At 37.0% G+C, this 18107-nt stretch overlaps 2 protein-coding genes across 2 annotated transcripts; one reads left to right on the top strand and one right to left on the bottom strand.

The window, feature by feature from the left end:
• The first annotated feature begins 1974 nt into the window (after window positions 1-1974).
• LOC112200602 (novel plant SNARE 13) lies at window positions 1975-6278 on the top strand. Its single transcript, XM_024341630.2, has 10 exons — window positions 1975-2437; window positions 3499-3591; window positions 4047-4140; window positions 4538-4575; window positions 4806-4903; window positions 5133-5212; window positions 5311-5367; window positions 5445-5537; window positions 5637-5711; window positions 5802-6278. The coding sequence occupies exons 1-10, from the start codon at window positions 2361-2363 to the stop codon at window positions 5901-5903; spliced, it is 807 nt and encodes a 268-aa protein (XP_024197398.1). The 5' UTR covers window positions 1975-2360; the 3' UTR covers window positions 5904-6278.
• Window positions 6279-7099: 821 nt separating this feature from the next.
• LOC112197721 (probable sugar phosphate/phosphate translocator At3g17430) lies at window positions 7100-12259 on the bottom strand. Its single transcript, XM_024338521.2, has 10 exons — window positions 11846-12259; window positions 11199-11502; window positions 10910-11017; window positions 9974-10005; window positions 9816-9866; window positions 9231-9292; window positions 8875-9136; window positions 8012-8277; window positions 7825-7925; window positions 7100-7711 (listed from the first exon to the last, which is right to left on the bottom strand). Exons 2-10 carry the CDS (start codon window positions 11292-11294, stop codon window positions 7556-7558), a joined length of 1134 nt encoding a protein of 377 aa, XP_024194289.1. The 5' UTR covers window positions 11295-11502; window positions 11846-12259; the 3' UTR covers window positions 7100-7555.
• Between the last annotated feature and the right edge of the window lie 5848 nt (window positions 12260-18107).

The raw sequence follows: 18107 nt of genomic DNA, 5'->3' as shown, positions 1-18107 counted from the left end.
TAATAAGAAAATAGTACTTAAGAAGCTCAGACAGAGAAAGAGAGAGAATATATATATAGCGGCGGGTAGCTGTTTAAATTCCAGCTAGTCAAGGACCCAACGATTTGCCTGACAGCGCATTCCCCATAATTCCCCTAAGCGAAGCGCAGCGCATTAATAAACAATCCATTCACTAACAAATGTTTCTCCCCACGCACTACGTCTTTTGCTGTTTTGCTAACCTAAGCCGCGTCATCTCCCGATAATTTCAATATCGAGATCAATTCAATTTATCGTGAGCTTATGATCCCTTTTTGTTTCTCATATTAATTACATCAGAATATTCCGAAATTATTGTGATTTATACTATAAAAAAAAAAGAATTAAGGGAGTTGAGCTTATGAACCAAGCGGCGAGCCCCTCCCGGCTCTATCAGCAAGTCCTAATGCTTTTTGTTTATACTAAGAGCGCAACATGCTCATACTATATATGTATGCGTGTGTGTGTATATATATATGTATGTGTGTGTATATATATATATGTATATATCACACACACACATACATATATATATATATACACACACGCATACATATATAGTATGAGCATGTTGCGCTCTTAGTATAAACAAAACACACAGCCGTTCTCTACTGCGGACGTCCGCAGTTTTTCGATCCATACGGATTTCCAGTTTTGACCCACTTTTCGATTATATTTTCACATTTTAACCGTTCAGTTTTTAGGTCCTAATGTATAGATCACCTCTGCAAAATTTCAGCCAAATTGGTGATCGTTAAGGCATCCAAAACTGTAATTTACAGTAATGTATACGAACGGTTCCGGTTCGACAGATTCGGTTCGTTCGTGTAAATTGCAGTTTTGGATGCCTTAACGATCACCAAATTGGCTGAAATTTTGCAGAGATGATCTATACATTAGGACCTAAAAACTGAACGGTTAAGATGTGAAAATGTGATCGATAAGTAGATCAAATATGGAAATCGGTAGGTTTTGGCTTAGGTGCGGATATCCGCACCTGAGCAAGATTATATATATATATATATATATATATATATATATATATACCCAACAACAGTGCGGATCCGCACCTGAGCAAGATTATATATATATATATATATATATATATACCCAATCACAGGCGGACGTCCGCACTGTTGTTAAAGTGCGGACGTCGACACAGCAGCAGGTTCTAGGCTGCGGCGACGGCGCGCGGCTTGCAAGAGGGAGGCCGAAGGCATCCCTGACCGTTCTGGGCAACGATCGAGGTCGGAGGAGATCGAGGTTGCACGTTTTGGGCAGCGGCCGGACCTGCAACTGCAAGGTTCTGGGCAACTCCGCAATCTCGTCGCCGGCGACTCCACCAAATTGCAAACCGACTTCTCAGACCCCTAGCCCCCCTCCGGCAAGCCCCGCCGCTCCGTCGAAGCTTGATCGAGGCTGGAGGAGCGACGTCCGCACTTTTTATGGGATGCAGACGTCCGCTCTCGAACGGCTCCCTATAAATATATATTAAACAAATTAAAATTAGTGAAAATTATCACCTAATAATAATGAACATATTTTTAAATATAGAAATCATCATATATATAATCGGATGCTTTACCTGTTTTTGTATTCATGTTTTTTGTGTGTAGGACCCAACAATAACTTGTATTTTACATTCAAACATAATCACAATTGCATTTTCACACGCGTAATTACAATCGTAATAAGAATGCGACACAATCATAATTAGAATGCAATTAGTCAAATCTAATGGACCAACGGAAACTTAGAAAAGACCCCACGGAAATTTAGAAGCCCAAACCTCATTAAATGTAGTCAGTCAACTCCTATAAGATGCTCATTAAACTTAACATGTCGCGATATTTTGTTACGGTCCAGCATTTTATCGGCTCATTTCATCTACGAGCGCGCCTCTTTTATTTCGCGAAATAATAATTAATTACATCGTTTTTGACTTCATCGGAAAGAAATAAAGCAACAACAACAACTAGAGCAACAACAAAGAATTTCGGATCAAAATTACCAGACAGCGATTCTCCCTGAATCAGCACTCTTTCTATTCCTCCCGCGACCTTTTTCTTCTTCCCCAAATTCTCCCTTCATTTTCAGTATCACCTTTTTGACCCCGTGAGATCCTTCTCCGGTTTATCCATTTTTGGGTTTCTCAAATTTCTGTGTCTGAGGAAATCAGCACCGGGAAGATTGCAGTTAGGGTTTCGGAGTCAAAAACCTTGAGGGCGAATCACATTACAGATGCTGCGGAGGTCTTCGGAATCGTAGACTAGACGAAAGGGGCTTAGGGTTTTCTCCGGCGGATTCGATTGCGGAGGTGGAATTTTTAGTCTCCGGCGAAAATGGCTAGTAACTTGCCGATGAGTCCTCAGTTGGAGCAGATCCATGGTGAAATCCACGACAATTTTCGAGCCCTCGCGTATGTTGCTTCACTTTGCATTCTCAATTTTTATCCCATTAACTCAATAAAGATAGTTCCTTTCTGCTTGTTTGAATAACAAGTACCGATTTATTTTGTGGTTGTGGAATTTGGTTATCGAATGAATGATTAGGAATTTTAGTTTAATTAGAGGATATCAGGATTGGTTACCTTTTTTCTTTTTCTTTTTTTATAGAATCGAATTGTCTGTTTTGTAATTCACTGATTTGTATTTGTATATTTATGCACAAGTTAGATTCTTGTTCAAAAACTGTAGTAAACCGTATTTACTTACAGTTGACAGAATTGACTCTTGGGCCGTCTAATTTAGAGTGGTTTTCATCTAGTGTTGAGTGGCAGTGATTCCTCTTTAGTGTTGGATTAGTAATATGTCATTGAGGAAGAATGAAGGCACACGTTGTTCAAAGCTGTCAATCCTTGATATTCTTTTGACTGCGGGCATAATGCAATTAGGTTGGTTATTCAGGGAGATCAAACACTGAGAATTTTCTTTTTTCAATGTTCTGTAATGTTCTTGGTAGTTCTTATTATTTTCGTACTTTCTAAAGGGTTTCCAAAGTGCTGCTAAAATGTTTTGTGACATCCCCTACTTGAAAACCCATGGCTCGACAATATTTTGTACTTTCCACAAAGTGGTGAACCAGGGAGACTGCCATTTGGCATTTCTATTTATGTTTACAGTCTACTAATTAGGTGGTTACTCTCTCATGGTTGTATCTCAACTCTAATCTACTTCTACGTGACACTTGCACTATTTATTACCGGAAACCATAGTGATAATATATATATATATATATGTTAATCTTTCTTGTTTATGTGATGCCAATTTCATGTGATCCTTGTTATTATACACCATCGTACATGGTCACTGTTATTTTTCTACAATTTGTCGTTCCTAAACAGAAAGAATATCTATTTGGAGTGTCAATTTGTTCCTTTTGTTTGGGGGAAGTGGTTGGATTGTTGCAATACATTCTTGTATCCATTTCCCAATAAAATGAGTTTGCTGTAATTACAGTGACTTCCTCTTTCGTTTTCAGAAATGGCTTCCAGAAGCTGGATAAGATCAAAGACTCAAGTAGACAAAGTAAACAGCTTGAGGAACTTACAGGAAAGATGAGAGAATGTAAAAGGTATGCCACATGGGTTTTCTCTCACCTAATGTTGTTTTGATTATTTCCAGTAGCTGGGGATCTTGGAAAATCTTAATTTAGACAGAGAGATGGGATGTTGCCACATTTAATGCACTGTTCAGAAAGTAAATAACTTTATCCCTCCAAGATAATCAACAATCCCATTAGATAACCCTAGCGTTCTAGAATTTTAGGTACTGATGAAAAAAGAAAATAGGTTTGGACCATGAGAGCTTCCTCGGTATAAAGATATCTAGATGTGAGACTTTTATTAATGGCTTGTATACAAGTTATGCATCCTGCTTTTAGAGTCCCATTAATTTTTGGGCCTGATGGAAGAATTCAGCTATCGATGGATTCTGACCATGTCATGAGAAAAAAGTTTTAAAAATCTAAAAAAGAAAATACTTTAGAGTATAATCAGAGAGTATGATCTCTTAAATTCATTGTTTCAGATTGATTAAAGAGTTTGATCGTGAAATGAAGGATGAGGAGGGCCGAAATACTCCTGATGTGAATAAGCAACTCAATGATGAGAAGCAATCAATGGTCAGTTATTATGAACCCTGTACTTTGTAGCTTCACATAATGTGTACATGTACAATGAGCACATGCATGCTTGCAAGCTCTTCATTACTTTGGAACTGAGAATGAAATGAGAGCAATAATTGTTTCAGATTATTCCTATATGTCAATTTTATGTAATGAAATACCATCCCTGTGAAATAGGCCCTATTACATTTATCCAGTGATCAATACTTTAGATCTTGTTTTAGTCCTTATCTATTGGAAAGCTGTAACCTTCTGTGGAGTTCATGATAGTGTCCTTGATTCTGACATGATAATAATCTGTTTAATGCACAAGATTTCTGTATGCACATGCTCATTTTTTTAATTGTTTTGCTGCTGTAGTAACTGCACTTTATTGTAATACTTCGTTTTGCAGATCAAGGAGCTGAATTCATATGTACAATTGAGAAAAACGTAAGTCCAGCTATCCATTTTATACTAATATCCATTAGTTAAACTTGCACATGCTGGAGTTTAGTTTGTGTTTAGCCTACAGCCTTGAGGAATTATATTCATCGAACAAACATTTGAATCCACAAGTTTAGTATTAGTATAAAAGTCTGTGATTCTAAAAACCATTTTCAGTCTTCATGTTCTGGTATCCTAAATTTGAAATTAGATCTCATATTCTAGCTGATCTGCAGGTATATGAATAGCCTTGGTAACAAGAAAGTTGAACTCTTTGATATGGGAGCAGGAGTTAGTGAACCAACAGCTGATGACAATGTTCAAATGGCATCAAGTGAGATCTTCTCTCTCTAAACATCCATCAGTTTGGTTTGATATATGTACAGATTAGCTTTTGCCTATTTACTTCTCTTGCCTGTAACCGTTAATCATCTTATGCTATTCAGCCATGCCCTTTTTGTAATCAGTACTTTTAATGTAAATCAGCTGCTTTAATTATTGCTCTTTTGTGAAAAGCATCTATGTATCTGACTGCATTTTCCTTTGGCATATTTTTCTGATAGCTATGTCAAATCAAGAACTAATCAATTCTGGGATGAAAACAATGGACGAGACTGACCAGGTCATTGAACGGTCTAAAAAGGTAAATTGCTAGCTTTTTACCAAGAACTTATATATCAAATTTGCCTATTGACTATTGTTTCCCTTCCCAGCATTCTGAACTCTCTTGTTGTCCCATAGGTTGTTCAACAGACGATTGAAGTTGGAACTCAAACTGCTGTTACCTTGAAGGGCCAAGTAAGTATGCACACCTGCTACCTCCGTTATCTTTTATTTAAAGAGTTTAGCCTAATATGGTTTGAGTCTTCTTGCAGACCGATCAAATGGGCCGCATTGTCAATGAGCTGGACACAATTCAGTTCTCAATCAAGAAGGCCACCCAGCTTGTGAAAGAGATCGGTAGGCAGGTCAGTTGAGATCTTGCCCCCTAAAATATGTTCTAATTGTGTGACCTTTTCTATCTGAAACTGATTTTTTGTTAATTTTCCTTTTTCAATATTTTTCAGGTGGCAACAGATAAATGTATCATGCTTTTCCTTCTGCTTATAGTATGTGGTGTAATAGCAATTATTATTGTGAAGGTATATTCTATGATTCATCTAATTACCTTGAACTAATACAGCACCTGTGTCTGTTCTTAACTCAACTATAATGTGTGGCGAACATTTCAGGTTGTTAACCCTAACAACAAGGACATCAGGGATATCCCTGGATTGGCACCACCAGCTGCAAGGAGGCTTTTGTCTGTGAGTACTGGGGAACAGTTCAAGTAGATTCCTCCTCTTTTACAAGAATTCAATTTTTCCTATCCGGTTACTACGATTCTTATTCTAGAGGATGGAGAGGAAGCTCAGAGGAATGCGTTTGTGGGCATTGATCGGTCTTTTCATTTCATTTATAATTTATTCTTGCCTGAGTTGTGCATATTGTTTGTGATTCTCTATGTAAATCACATGCTGAGTCATTTTTTTTTTACTTTGTTTTGAATGCCACCACGGTTCTTTCTGTAATCTTTCCAAGATTATCTTAGTTAATAGAGAGAAGATGATGTATTTTACTCAGTCCAGTTACGTAGCCCTTCCAATGTGTATGCACACTTTGTAATCCCAATTTCTACCTGGTGAATGTGGATGTGATGTTGCCAAATCTGTAAAAATAGCACGCAATTTAAAACCCTTTTTGTTGTCAAGTTGTAGTAGTGAAAGTAAGGGATCGTTCTACGCCAAGGATCAAGGGTTCACCTTCAATTTATGTAACCTACAAAACAAAGAAAACTAGAATGTTAAACGAGTTCATTATCCACCACTAAACACAATCCAAGTTTCAATTTTTCTTCCTATGTTTATTACTAAGTCATGAGAAAGAGATTGACCAAGTTACAAAGCTAGATGCAAGCTAAGTAACTTATATTACTTCCCTATATTGTTCTAACAAGAACAAGCGCCGTTATTAGAACCTTTTGAAAACATGCAACATAGAGATCACAAGCGGCTCCTACATTTAGCAAGTTCTAAATCATTAAGCACATATGAAAGGATGTCAATCTAAGTGTACAAACTAGTACAACAAGCGTGTCTAGTTGCATTCCTCATCTTTGGTACAAAGAAACCTCTTGAAATCTATTGTGAGAAGAACAAACCAAAGTCTAAATTGCCGTTTGCTGGACTGGAAGAACAAACCACTCTGATTTGTATCAAGGCAGATTGGCGAATGAAATTAGAAGCCCTAATTTCCAACTTCAATTTCTTCAATTTTCTACTCTTTTTCGTTACTTGAATATTGAAGTATAAATTTAATTTACAATTATTGAGTTCTTAGTTCTTGCTCAAAATTTTCTTTGCTTATGCAATGTTTATTTTAAGAATGATTTTTTAATATCAATTAGATAAAAATATAATTCAATAAAAATCTCCAGTGCCGTGAATTTACGCTAAATTCTAGAAACATCAACATAAAAGCAATAAAACAGTTGCATGCAAAGAATATAATTCTCATATAACCAGCAATCATTCTGTAAAATATGGGACTACATAATTTACCGATAATGTTTCAACCACCAAACCCCCACATTCAACCAAGAAAAAGAACAGATGGAAAAAAAGGGTACCGCAGGATAAATGTTTGATTCCTAATTTACCGTTCATTTGTTAAGACATAAAACCCCTAGGCTTTCTCATCAAGAGCCTTGACAAATTAATGGTGAGCTTCTTCACCCGAACTATGGGTCCTAAGCTACCAACTGGAAATTTGAACAGGCAAATCATGCATACATCTCTGAGAAATGAATGTAAAACGATGAATTGCCCCTGCAGCTCCGTGTTAAATCTTCCCTCGAAAGAATAAAGGGTCTAAAGTGCAAAAAGAATCTCCATGCTCTGACTCCGGATTTTCCTTTTGAAGCATATCAATCTCCTGGCTTAAGGAGTCATGCACCATGACTGCCACTCGACGAGCGTCCCACGTGAGACAACCTTGATGATTGAGTTAGGGGTGTTTCTTCGTCCACATTCATATCAGAGGATAAACCCCCTCCATTATTAGGCACAAAGATATCAGAAGACTTTTTCTCCAACTTCCAATCCTGGCCAGCATGGAGTACACAAGTGTTAGATGATATACTAGGGGTCAAGGACACCAAACATTTTAATAACATTGGCATGTCAGGGAAGCAAATGAATTCTTGAGAAAATAAACCTTCGAGATTCTGTCCGGAATAGTGTCAATAGGAAGCTGAGATGCAGATGCACGCACATCCTTAACCTTTATGTAGTTGTACATGACAACACCACACAATGCTGGAAAAGAAATTCACCAACTCGTTAACTGAAATTTTAAAAATCTGTGTGTAGTATACTTCCGATGTATATGAACGGAGAACTACCTATTGCATAACCAATTATGTTCAGCCTGGTTATGATAGACTCTGGAAATATAACAGTTGAAAGGGCAATCAAAATCCAGTCTTTTAAAACACCAGCAACTCGAATGGTAACTGCTCCAGTTCTACCAATTACTAAGAATATGGAGAAGTTCAAAGCCAAAGCACATAGAGCATTGGAGAAAAAGATCCAGAAGTTGAACTGAATTTGTGACACTTCCATTGCAGGCTTCTCAAGTAATAACCAAGGCACAGACAGGAATACAAAACTGCAAAATAAGAGAAAAAAATGACAGTGAGAAGCTGAAGTGATGGCATGCCTGTCATTTTCCCTTTTTCATTTTTACATGCATCAATGGAAAATCACCTTGGCAATTAAACTGCGTTAAATCAAATGCATCTGTTAAGAACACAATGCAGAACTCATCATAAGTGTGTCAAAAGAAAGGAACAGTGTTCCCATGGTACAGATGGACCATGCATATAGAAACTGCTAGTAGAATTATCACTTTTTAGATCCACTAAACTATGAATCTCAGCCAAATGATGTGAATTACAGACTCAGAATTCACGATTCACAGGACTAACAAACTCAAGAATAGCCATAAACGAACAAAATAATCCTAAACCCAAGTCTGTATCTTAAATCAAGATTGTGATGGATTTCCAAAGGATTAAACTGTCACTTCTTATGTTCTTCTCCATTACCAACAAAAATAATTCTAAACCTTAGTCAATATCTTATATCAAGAATCTGATGGATGTCAAATGATTAAAGTGTCACATCATATGTTGTTCTCCTCAAAAGAGTACGTGCAATATGGCAAATCTAATCGGATATAATTGCGAGCATCAAAATATGATACCTGCATGGAGCTATATAGTATAAGCTGGTGATTGGATTTAAAGTCAAACCCTTCTTCTGCAAAAGGACTTGTGTTAAGACCAGCCTAAGGGCTTCTGCAAAGATGCCCGTAACCTGGTAAAGTGTACCAACTACATTAAAATGAATCTCCCCGTATGAGGAAACGACAACTCCAACACTGACCAGCAACATGTTTGAGAACACGTCGCACCTTGGTTTATCAGTGCCACATAAAACAGCCATGATAAAAGTAGCCACCGGCACTGCAATGTGGTATTTAGACACAAGTTAGATTCTATAAGCAATATTAATGTAGTAAGATGCATGTGATGAGTCTCTGTAGATGTGTGCACGTACTTAGAGCTTTGAGCATTTGGATGAAAGCCACAGAAATATGCAAGTAAGCGGTGTTTCCAAACCTGAAATCACAGAGAAATATGTTACAATAAAGCTTGAACTTTATATATTTAAATAAAGCTTGCAGTTCCTTGTCTCGACTCTTAATAGGTAGAACAAATCAAAAATCAAAATTTTTGTTCTTTGAGTATTTCTAAAGCGGGTAGTGTATTCATGCCTAAATCTAAACTCAAAGTCAACATCTAAGGAACATTGTTCAACAGGGAATCCAAAACAAAAGTTTCTTGTTTGACCACAAAATGAAAGATAAAATTGCTTAACAAAGTTCCTGGTAAACAGATTCAGACAAGTATATGTATGTATTTTCTAAGAAATTTAATAGCATTATCCATAAGAAGAAGCATAAGACTGGATAAAGTCAAATCCACATAACTGCAAGCCTTCATCAAATATGACAAGAACTGTCCAGGTTTTCTCCCCTCAGTTTGAACAGTGAAGAAGATTAGATGCATGCTACGTGTTCATGCCCCTTATAGATATATTACCCAAACCAAATTCCAATTATTACTACATTTCGGCACTTACCAAAGACTTGAAGCAAAGAAGGCACTTATTGGTATTACACATGTTGCATATCTGCCACATGAAGAAACAATTAGAAAAACAAAATTGGACCCGAGAGCGAGAGAATTTTAAAAAGGAACAAAAATTTTTGAACCCAAGCAATAAACTAAGTCCCTTACATTTCAAATGTCATTTTGACAGGAGCTACAACCTGCAAAATTAAAGAGAGAAGTAAGAATTGACCAACAATAAAGAAATAAGTCGCCATTGATGCAATGTTTCGATAATGCACAACAACAGTAAATGGCAGAGAACCAGAAAACTGAGCACAGCATGTGTAGCTATCCTACTTTATGTCAATCTTCAGCAACATGAGCTTGAGATCCAACACAGAAACAAGCACACATATCCCATATGCTCACTGAAGAGATTTTAATAGTGGCTTATAAAATCCCAAGTTTTATAGAAATCCCAATAAATCGTCTCATTCTAGCAACTCACAGAGTCTTACATGACTTGTTCCACCACAGACTAACTTAATTCAGTACCTTTTCAGCAGCCACCCTCTCTCATTCTAAGTAGAAAATGTTTGAACTTGATACAGACGCAACAGTTTTAAAATCACTTACGTACGAATGAAATTATTAGCTCCTTGTAAGATCAAATTAGGGAAATAATAAACACTGTAGATAAGGATTTGAATGGACGGAACATAACATCAACAGAGGCAAACCCCAAATGATTTGAAGCTCAGACACTATCTTGGGGTAATGAAAGTGATGTGAACTATTAAACTGTTACAGACACAAGAAACTCAGAAACAAAATACGTGGTGCAAGTATGAATGTGTATTTTCAATGTTTATAGTTTGGCAACGGGAAGAAGTGAATGGTGGGAAGCAATAAATCAGGCAAACAACATGGCATCACTGAAGCTGCTACAAATGATAGAGAGAATGACAACTGGAATACTAAATGAAAATACAAAACATTTTACCCTGTCTACATGCCAATCTACCTACATAGAGGTATCCACTATCAACTACTATGACAAAAAGTGATTAACACATATACGAAAGCATATAGGTTACACAAAAAGTAAGAGATCAGCCGTACCTTGAAAACACGAACGAGAAAAAATGCTACCAATCCAGAAAACCCCATATGAATCATCGTAAGTGTTATGGGCAATGGAAAATTGAAGTATTTCGGAGACAGAACCCACTGCAGAGAAATAAATAGAGAAGATCATCAACAAAACAAGGAGATTATAGCTCAGGGCTTCAGTTTGGCCCTATAGAATATTGTTGGTTATGTAACAGATGAATGACTACAACATAGATAATATAAACATGCAAACAAGTAGTGACAATACGTATCAAGCCAACAGCCGAGGAGGCATTACCTTGTTGTACAATATAACTCCAGATGAAAGCAGAACATAGATCAGTAGGTAAAAATAAGTCAGTAGCAACGGTCTGTTGATCATCTTGCCTGACATTTATGCTTTTGACAAATGAGTGATGTATGAGTGTCTTTGGCCTTCAGACCATCTTACGCAATTCTCACGAATCAAACTACAAATTAACTGCAAGTGCTACCCGGTGATCCATACCCAGAAGAGGGCTCATGCCCTCAATTATAGAACTTGTGTGAAGATCAAATCTTGCAATGGCTGCTCCGATTCAGATATCTAGAATGCTTCAAACCTGAAATCGAAGGCACAGTGAGCAAAATATTCTTGCTTGAACCTAAATTAAAATGGCTCAACCTAAACCAAACAAGAAGGAAAGCACCAAATACATTACTGATGTAATCGACAATGGTACAAGATCAGCAGTAAAGCATTTAGAAGCTGGAATAAGCATTTAACAACTAGAAACAAGCATTCAACAACGATTCACGTCATACTCATCGAGAACTAACAAAACCAGTCAAACAAACTAAATGGCAGATCTGAAACGGACCCAACAACGAAATGAGACGGACCCAATTCAGATTCTGATCTAGCAAACAAAACCCACATCAAATTCAATACCCACAAGGCTTTACCTCCAGAGTCAAATGCCCTCCCTTTGAATCTGAGCAAGAACGCTTCTTTTCAGAGATCGACGACTACCCAGTTGGAGAAAACACAGACGGAGCCAGACACAGAGTCAGAGAGAAATAGATAGGGGTCGAATCAGGGAAGCCCAGTTTGAAAGAGCTGAAGAGTGTGGTGGTGGGTGAAAATGGCAGCAATAAATATATGGTCTGGGAAAGCTAAGAAGAAAGAGAGATTGTGAGGTTATCGATGAATCAGAGAACGTGGGGTTTGCCTGAATTAGAAGAAAGAGGCCAGAAATTTAATAACAAAAGAAGGGCCTTCTCTTCTCAGTGTGTAAGAAAACAAGACAAAACTCCACGGCCAAAAATCCCAAAAGGACCAAAAACGTTATCTGGGGCCTTGGAGGAGCTTTTATATATCCGAATATTAGTACTGTCTGTTTGGGACTGCCTACGGATTATTAGGGTGAGTTTTTCCCATACCCTAGCCAGAAAGCCGCGAGTTTTCCCATAGGACAGCGTCTTGTGCTTAAAACGTGACCTAACTCGTGTGTACCACCATCGCATTGCCCATTTTCATCACTGCTAACACGCCCATGTGAATTTTGCATATTTTCTAGTAAAACCTAGTTACTCCTCTCCGGCTCCTCCATAGAAGGTGATTTTTTTTGCCCATCTGTATTCTCGAGAGGAAAATCATTGACTTGATTTAAGGTCATTTGGCAAAATAATATTAAATGATTTATCGACCAAGATAAAGTTTGCAACTTTAGTAGTTAGAGAACATTTATGCGTAAAGAAATGGTAATAATTTTCCCACTGAGTTTCTCTATTCGTGTATGCTAACAGGTTAATAACACATTTAGTAAATATCAAAATGAGTAGAAAATTATCAAAAATAATAAGATTTTCGTCTATTCCATGACAGTTAAATGACTAAACGAGTTTTGATTTACTTGATTTTTGTTTAAAGTTAAACTAGCAAAGTATGATCTTAAAATATAAACGATTTTGATTGTATGACTACACAATGAGTTGTGAAAATGAAGGGCGATAGTTGGTGTATGAATTTCTAATAATTTTCTGAACTTTGGGCTTGAGGTTTCGTGTTCAACCCTCTTAACTGAAAAACGTCAATTATCAAAAATTTGTTCCATGCATACTTCCCAATTTAGCATTAGAATAAAGCCTAGGCTTGGTATCATCCCTTCATCCAAAGTTGCCGAGTTGGCTGGCTAAACTAGACCCTCTATATAGAACATTTAGTGTAATCGGCAAAATTGTGGTTAGCGCATATTTTGGTGTTTGCTCTGGCTGTATATGAATTAGGACCTAATGACATTCTAACTACTACTACACAGACCAGTACAAATCCCCAAATGGGTCAAAATGCGTGGTCAGCATTCATCATTGAGCTCCAGAGGTCTCCATCATCTTTTGCTCACGCCTCACAGTATATACAAACGCCAATAAACACGTTTTTGATCTTTCACCACTTCTTCTACGCTGCACCGACTCCTTCCATGTTTAGTCACTCTTCTTCATCACTTCTGCTGCTGATTTATCATAATTTGTACCAGTGGCGGATCCAAGATTTGAGACTTGTTTAGGCTAATTAGAACAATCACTATTTTTTTTGCATAAACTCAGACACTATCACCAAAACTCTAAAAAATTTCTCTAATCTGCAACACAAAATGCACATCTTTAAATAAAAAATAACCACAACATAATCAAGAGAACAGAAATGTATCAAAAATTCAAAACAGGAGAGATCGATAGAGTTTCATACCTTGTTTACGAGAAAGTGAAAGAAAGATTGTTGCTTTGGAGAGTCCTTGGTTTGCGTCACAGACTGAGGCTACTGGACAACAAGGGGTGAGATTTTCCACAAGAATGGAATTTGGGTGTGGATTGCTTGAGACATTTTGCTTTCGAAGATAAGTAGTGTGAGGCTCTTTGTTGCTTTGGAGATTCTTTGGTCTGCGTCGCAGACTGAGGCTACTGGACAACAAGGGGTGAGATTTTCCACAAGAAGGGAATTTGGGTGTGGATTGCTTGAGGCATTTTGCTTTCGAAAATAAGTAGTGTGAGGCTCTAGTTGCTTTGGAAATTCCTAGGTCTGCGTTGCAGACTGAGCCTACTGGACAACAAGGGGTGAGATTTTCCACAAGAAGGGAATTTGGGTGTGGATTGCTTTAGGCATTTCGCTTTCGAAGATAAGTAGTGTGAGGCTCCATCGAAACGCACAAATCTGACCTACTGAGTAGTGTGCAGCTGTGAGTTGTTGTGAGAGACTGGGAATACAAGCAACTTTTACAGATAATTTTTTTTTCTTTGGGCTGGTATGGGCTAAAGATAGATATATATACTTAAGGGTTTTTGGCCTAAAATATTGTCTAAGCTTGAGCCCATATAGTCTTCTACTTCCTTCCGCCCCTGATTTGTACAATGATTCACTTTACCTGTTTACCTATACATCAGTATCTGTAATGGGGAGGCGTATCCCTTTAGAGTGTGTTTGGATGAGGGAAAAAAATGATGGAATTTAATTGAAAGTGAGGATTTCATAATTCCTAAAAGTCAATTCCCTCGTTTGGCATTATCAGATTCGAAATTTTAAATTTCTCTATGGAAAAAAATGAAGGAATTCGTTATTTAAATTCCTCACTTCAATTTCCATCAAAATAGGTGTCATTTACGAATTCCTTTGCAATATTCAATTTTTATTTCCAAAACAAGATTTTTTCTATTTTATCTTTTTATTTGTTTTAAACTTTCTTAATTTATTACACATTTCAAATCCTAAATAGATGTAACCAAACAATAGAAATTGCAATTAATGGAATTTTAGATTGATGGAGTTAAAGATTCCATCATTTATAAATTCCTACGGATTTTATAATTTTCTCATCCAAACGCACCGTTAAGGATCCGGTTCTTCTAAAGTGAGCAAGTCATGAAGTTTGTGAATTTCATAAAATCTCCGACCTCTATTTAATCTAATAGCTCATACATATCTACGTCAATTTATAAAATTTTAAAAATTTCTTTTCCACATTAATGTTTATTCCGTGCATTTTTTTCCTCTTTTTTTTCTTTATCCAATCTCCACCTTTGTTCTCTGCTTTCAAGGACCCGGGCTCCCATGGATCTCTGAGCAAAGCAAAGTTGCGGTGGTCTCATGGATCTCGAACAAGAGGACTATGCGATTACAAAAAAAAAAAAAAATCAAGGGTTTAAACATTGAAAAGTCTACAGTGTGATCTCTATTTAGACCTCCGTTTAGCTGCTTTAGCGCATAAGCGGAAGTTGATGACAGACGAGGGGCTATAATGAACCGTTGGAGACGGACAGATAATAGCTCTTACTAGTCAAATGAAAAATTATTTTTGAGGGTCTAAAATTTAGCTATTCTACCCCCTCATTTCTTCAATTGGAGGGCTTTTGTTTACACAATCAAAGCTTGGAGCTTTAAATCAAATTCAATCTGTGGATGATCAAGCGGTGGAATTACATGAGAAATGCTGAAATGCATGTGTTTTTCTTCAAGAAATTAATGGTCATTAAGATGATACGATTTAGAATCTTGAGTTGGACCACAATACACCAAATACAATGAAACAAACAAATGACAATTGGAATCATCTCCTACGCCAACTTTTGCACAGGTAGTGTTACATAAACCTTCTAGATCCCAGCCACAGTCCTTTTGAAATGTAGCTTCATGGACGGTCTAAGAATCTAAGATATCTTATGAGTTTTGACTCTGAATTCTGCTAATCTCTTCCGGTTAATAAGCAATGCCTAGGTAATACAGTACTGTATAGTAAGGCTGTCAATGAGTCGTGTCGGGTAAGATATTTATTGTGTCACAGGAGACAAACCCAAACTCAACCCATTTAATAATCGTGTCAAAAATTTAAACTCAAACCCAACCTATTTATTAAACGGGTTACCCGTTTCCAACCCGCTTAACTCATTTAATAAATACGTCGTGTCGTGTTAGACAAAATGACTCATTTAAGGGTTAACAATGCGACCCATTTAACTAAAAAAATGCATAAATTGATTAAATTCACTAAAAACTCCACAAGACGAATAATATAAATAATAATATATCATTCATAAATAATTAAATCCAATGATTATAAAGCAAAATATTTCAAATTGTCTAATCCTATAATCAAATACTTCCAACTTCCAAAATTTCAAGATGAAGTATAACATAATCGGATTACACAGGTTTACTTTGTGTTGGCGGGTTAACCCATGGCCGACCCATTTATTAAATGGGTCATGGCGGGTTGACCCACTGCTGACCTGCTTTTTAATCGTGCGGGTTCAATCCGCTTTATTTCGTACGGGTTTTGGGTCGTGTCGGAATTGACAGTCCTATTGTATAGGGGTACCTGATAACTTGTTTTCTTGTTGATAGGACAAAGTGATCTTGTTGAAGCTTAATGGAGAATTACATGATCGATCGCGTTGATGATGAGTTGAAAGGCATATAAGTACCCTGTCTTTTGAACATGTTACATAATACTGAGCTAATGAGTAGGCGATCATATTCATGAATTAAGTAAGCTCATGGAATATGATACATTTTGCTCCTCTTATTAAAAGTAGCTAGATGATTGCTTGCGCATCAAGCATCCAACTCGAGAAACAATTGAATTGACATCAACCATGGAAAGCAAATCTATCCTTCATGAAATTGCCAAATCTTACAGTTGAGGTTGACAATCTTGCGGCCTTCCCAACATGTTATGGAAAACACGGGACACCAGAACCAAAAGAAAAAGAAAGAACGAAAAGGAACCCTGGAGGCCCTTCATTTTATTTGGGCCTTTCTGTTGTTGCCTCTACTGAACTCATTTCAAAACTTTACCCTCACTAGCTAACTTCACAATGACACCCAATTCATGTGTGTTCAGAAAGTTTTCTTGTGGTCAGCAGAAGTTGTTCTATATCTTTGATCTAAAGAGAAGAGATGACTTCACCTTTAATTCTTAAAGTGCCCCAACTCCAAGTTCTGGACAAGATATATAACCATAAAATAAGTGATTATATGATTTATATCGATGGAAGTGGCCTTGTCACTGTGGTTTCTAATGGGAATGGAATGAGTCCCTTGAACAAGAACTTTTGAGGGTGACAGAAAATAACAAAGGAATACGGTTAGGTACTTGGCTATCTTTTATATTAGATTCTAGATACTCAATTAGGAGCTTGAAGGAGACAATACCAAAAGAAAATGGAGGATTAAGATTGTATTATGCAATAATTATATCATCATTATACAACTTGATGCCACCCCCTAACAACCATATATCACTAAACAAAAACAGATTGTGCTGTTTCAACAACTGATATGCAATTTGTCAGCAGTGCACAGATGTTTCCGCCGCGCAATAATCATTCAAATGTTTTCATCCACTGCCACATCTTTCAGTCTCTATGCAATTTAAGGTTAGACAATCAGTTATCCATTGTCGGATAATTGTACTTGATTGCCTTTGAATTTGGTGTGGATCGAATAACTATTATTTTTGTGTCACATAATTGTGTAACTTGCATATAGGGTATTTTCGATATAAAATTTCACATTAGCACGCTCTCAATATGGGTAAGTGGAGGACACTGGAAGGCCAAAACCCCAAGTAGCAACAACTTCGACATTCTTTAGCCCAACTTAATGCAAATCCATGCATGAGGATGAGAAGAAAGCTGAGAAATGAGACCATATTGGCTTCTTCCTAACCAAGCTTGGCCTATAAGTACCAACATCAAAGATTCTTGTTACAAATCATTTGGTTTCTCAACTTTGGCTCCATAACATAATTGGAGGCAAATCTATACATGCGGCGGGTATAATATACCTAATTATTTTGGTAATCCAAACCAATCTGTATCTTTTTGTATTCTTTTGATCAAAGAGAACAAGCATGCACAATGTTTTTGACCATTGTCTATATGATATTTCTAAAGCTTATTCAACTTTGGAATATATTTGGGTCCATATATATATCACGCTTGCCCTCAAAATATAGGACACGAGGACCCTTTGTAGAGGGTAGAGGGAAGAGAGGAATATATACAGCACATTCGTTATCATACTTTTGGTTAAGAACTTAAAATACAAGTTGATGTCCTTGGAAGTTGACTTTGGTTTTGCTTCGAGCTTGGTGGCACGAACTAATAGACAATGTAAAATGAGAGTGGAAATTTCTCGTAGTACAAATAGAAACTGTGTATCAACAGCTTG

The sequence above is a fragment of the Rosa chinensis genome, chromosome 4, assembly GCF_002994745.2.
Source record: "Rosa chinensis cultivar Old Blush chromosome 4, RchiOBHm-V2, whole genome shotgun sequence".
In the NCBI taxonomy this organism is placed as follows: domain Eukaryota; kingdom Viridiplantae; phylum Streptophyta; class Magnoliopsida; order Rosales; family Rosaceae; genus Rosa; species Rosa chinensis.
This window is presented reverse-complemented; position numbering and strand designations above follow the sequence as displayed.

What these genes read in the sequence shown, in the direction of transcription:
- LOC112197721 (XM_024338521.2), bottom strand. Translation starts at nt 11,294, where the DNA reads ATGTCAGGCAAGATGATCAACAGACCGTTGCTACTGACTTATTTTTAC. An exon ending in GTCAAAATGACATTTGAAAT is followed by an intron (nt 9,867 to 9,973) that starts GTAAGGGACTTA and finishes TTCATGTGGCAG; the next exon opens with ATATGCAACATGTGTAATAC. An exon ending in TACTATATAGCTCCATGCAG is followed by an intron (nt 8,278 to 8,874) that starts GTATCATATTTT and finishes CTTATTTTGCAG; the next exon opens with TTTTGTATTCCTGTCTGTGC.
- LOC112200602 (XM_024341630.2), top strand. Translation starts at nt 2,361, where the DNA reads ATGGCTAGTAACTTGCCGATGAGTCCTCAGTTGGAGCAGATCCATGGT. An exon ending in TATGTACAATTGAGAAAAAC is followed by an intron (nt 4,576 to 4,805) that starts GTAAGTCCAGCT and finishes GCTGATCTGCAG; the next exon opens with GTATATGAATAGCCTTGGTA. An exon ending in TGAAAGAGATCGGTAGGCAG is followed by an intron (nt 5,538 to 5,636) that starts GTCAGTTGAGAT and finishes AATATTTTTCAG; the next exon opens with GTGGCAACAGATAAATGTAT.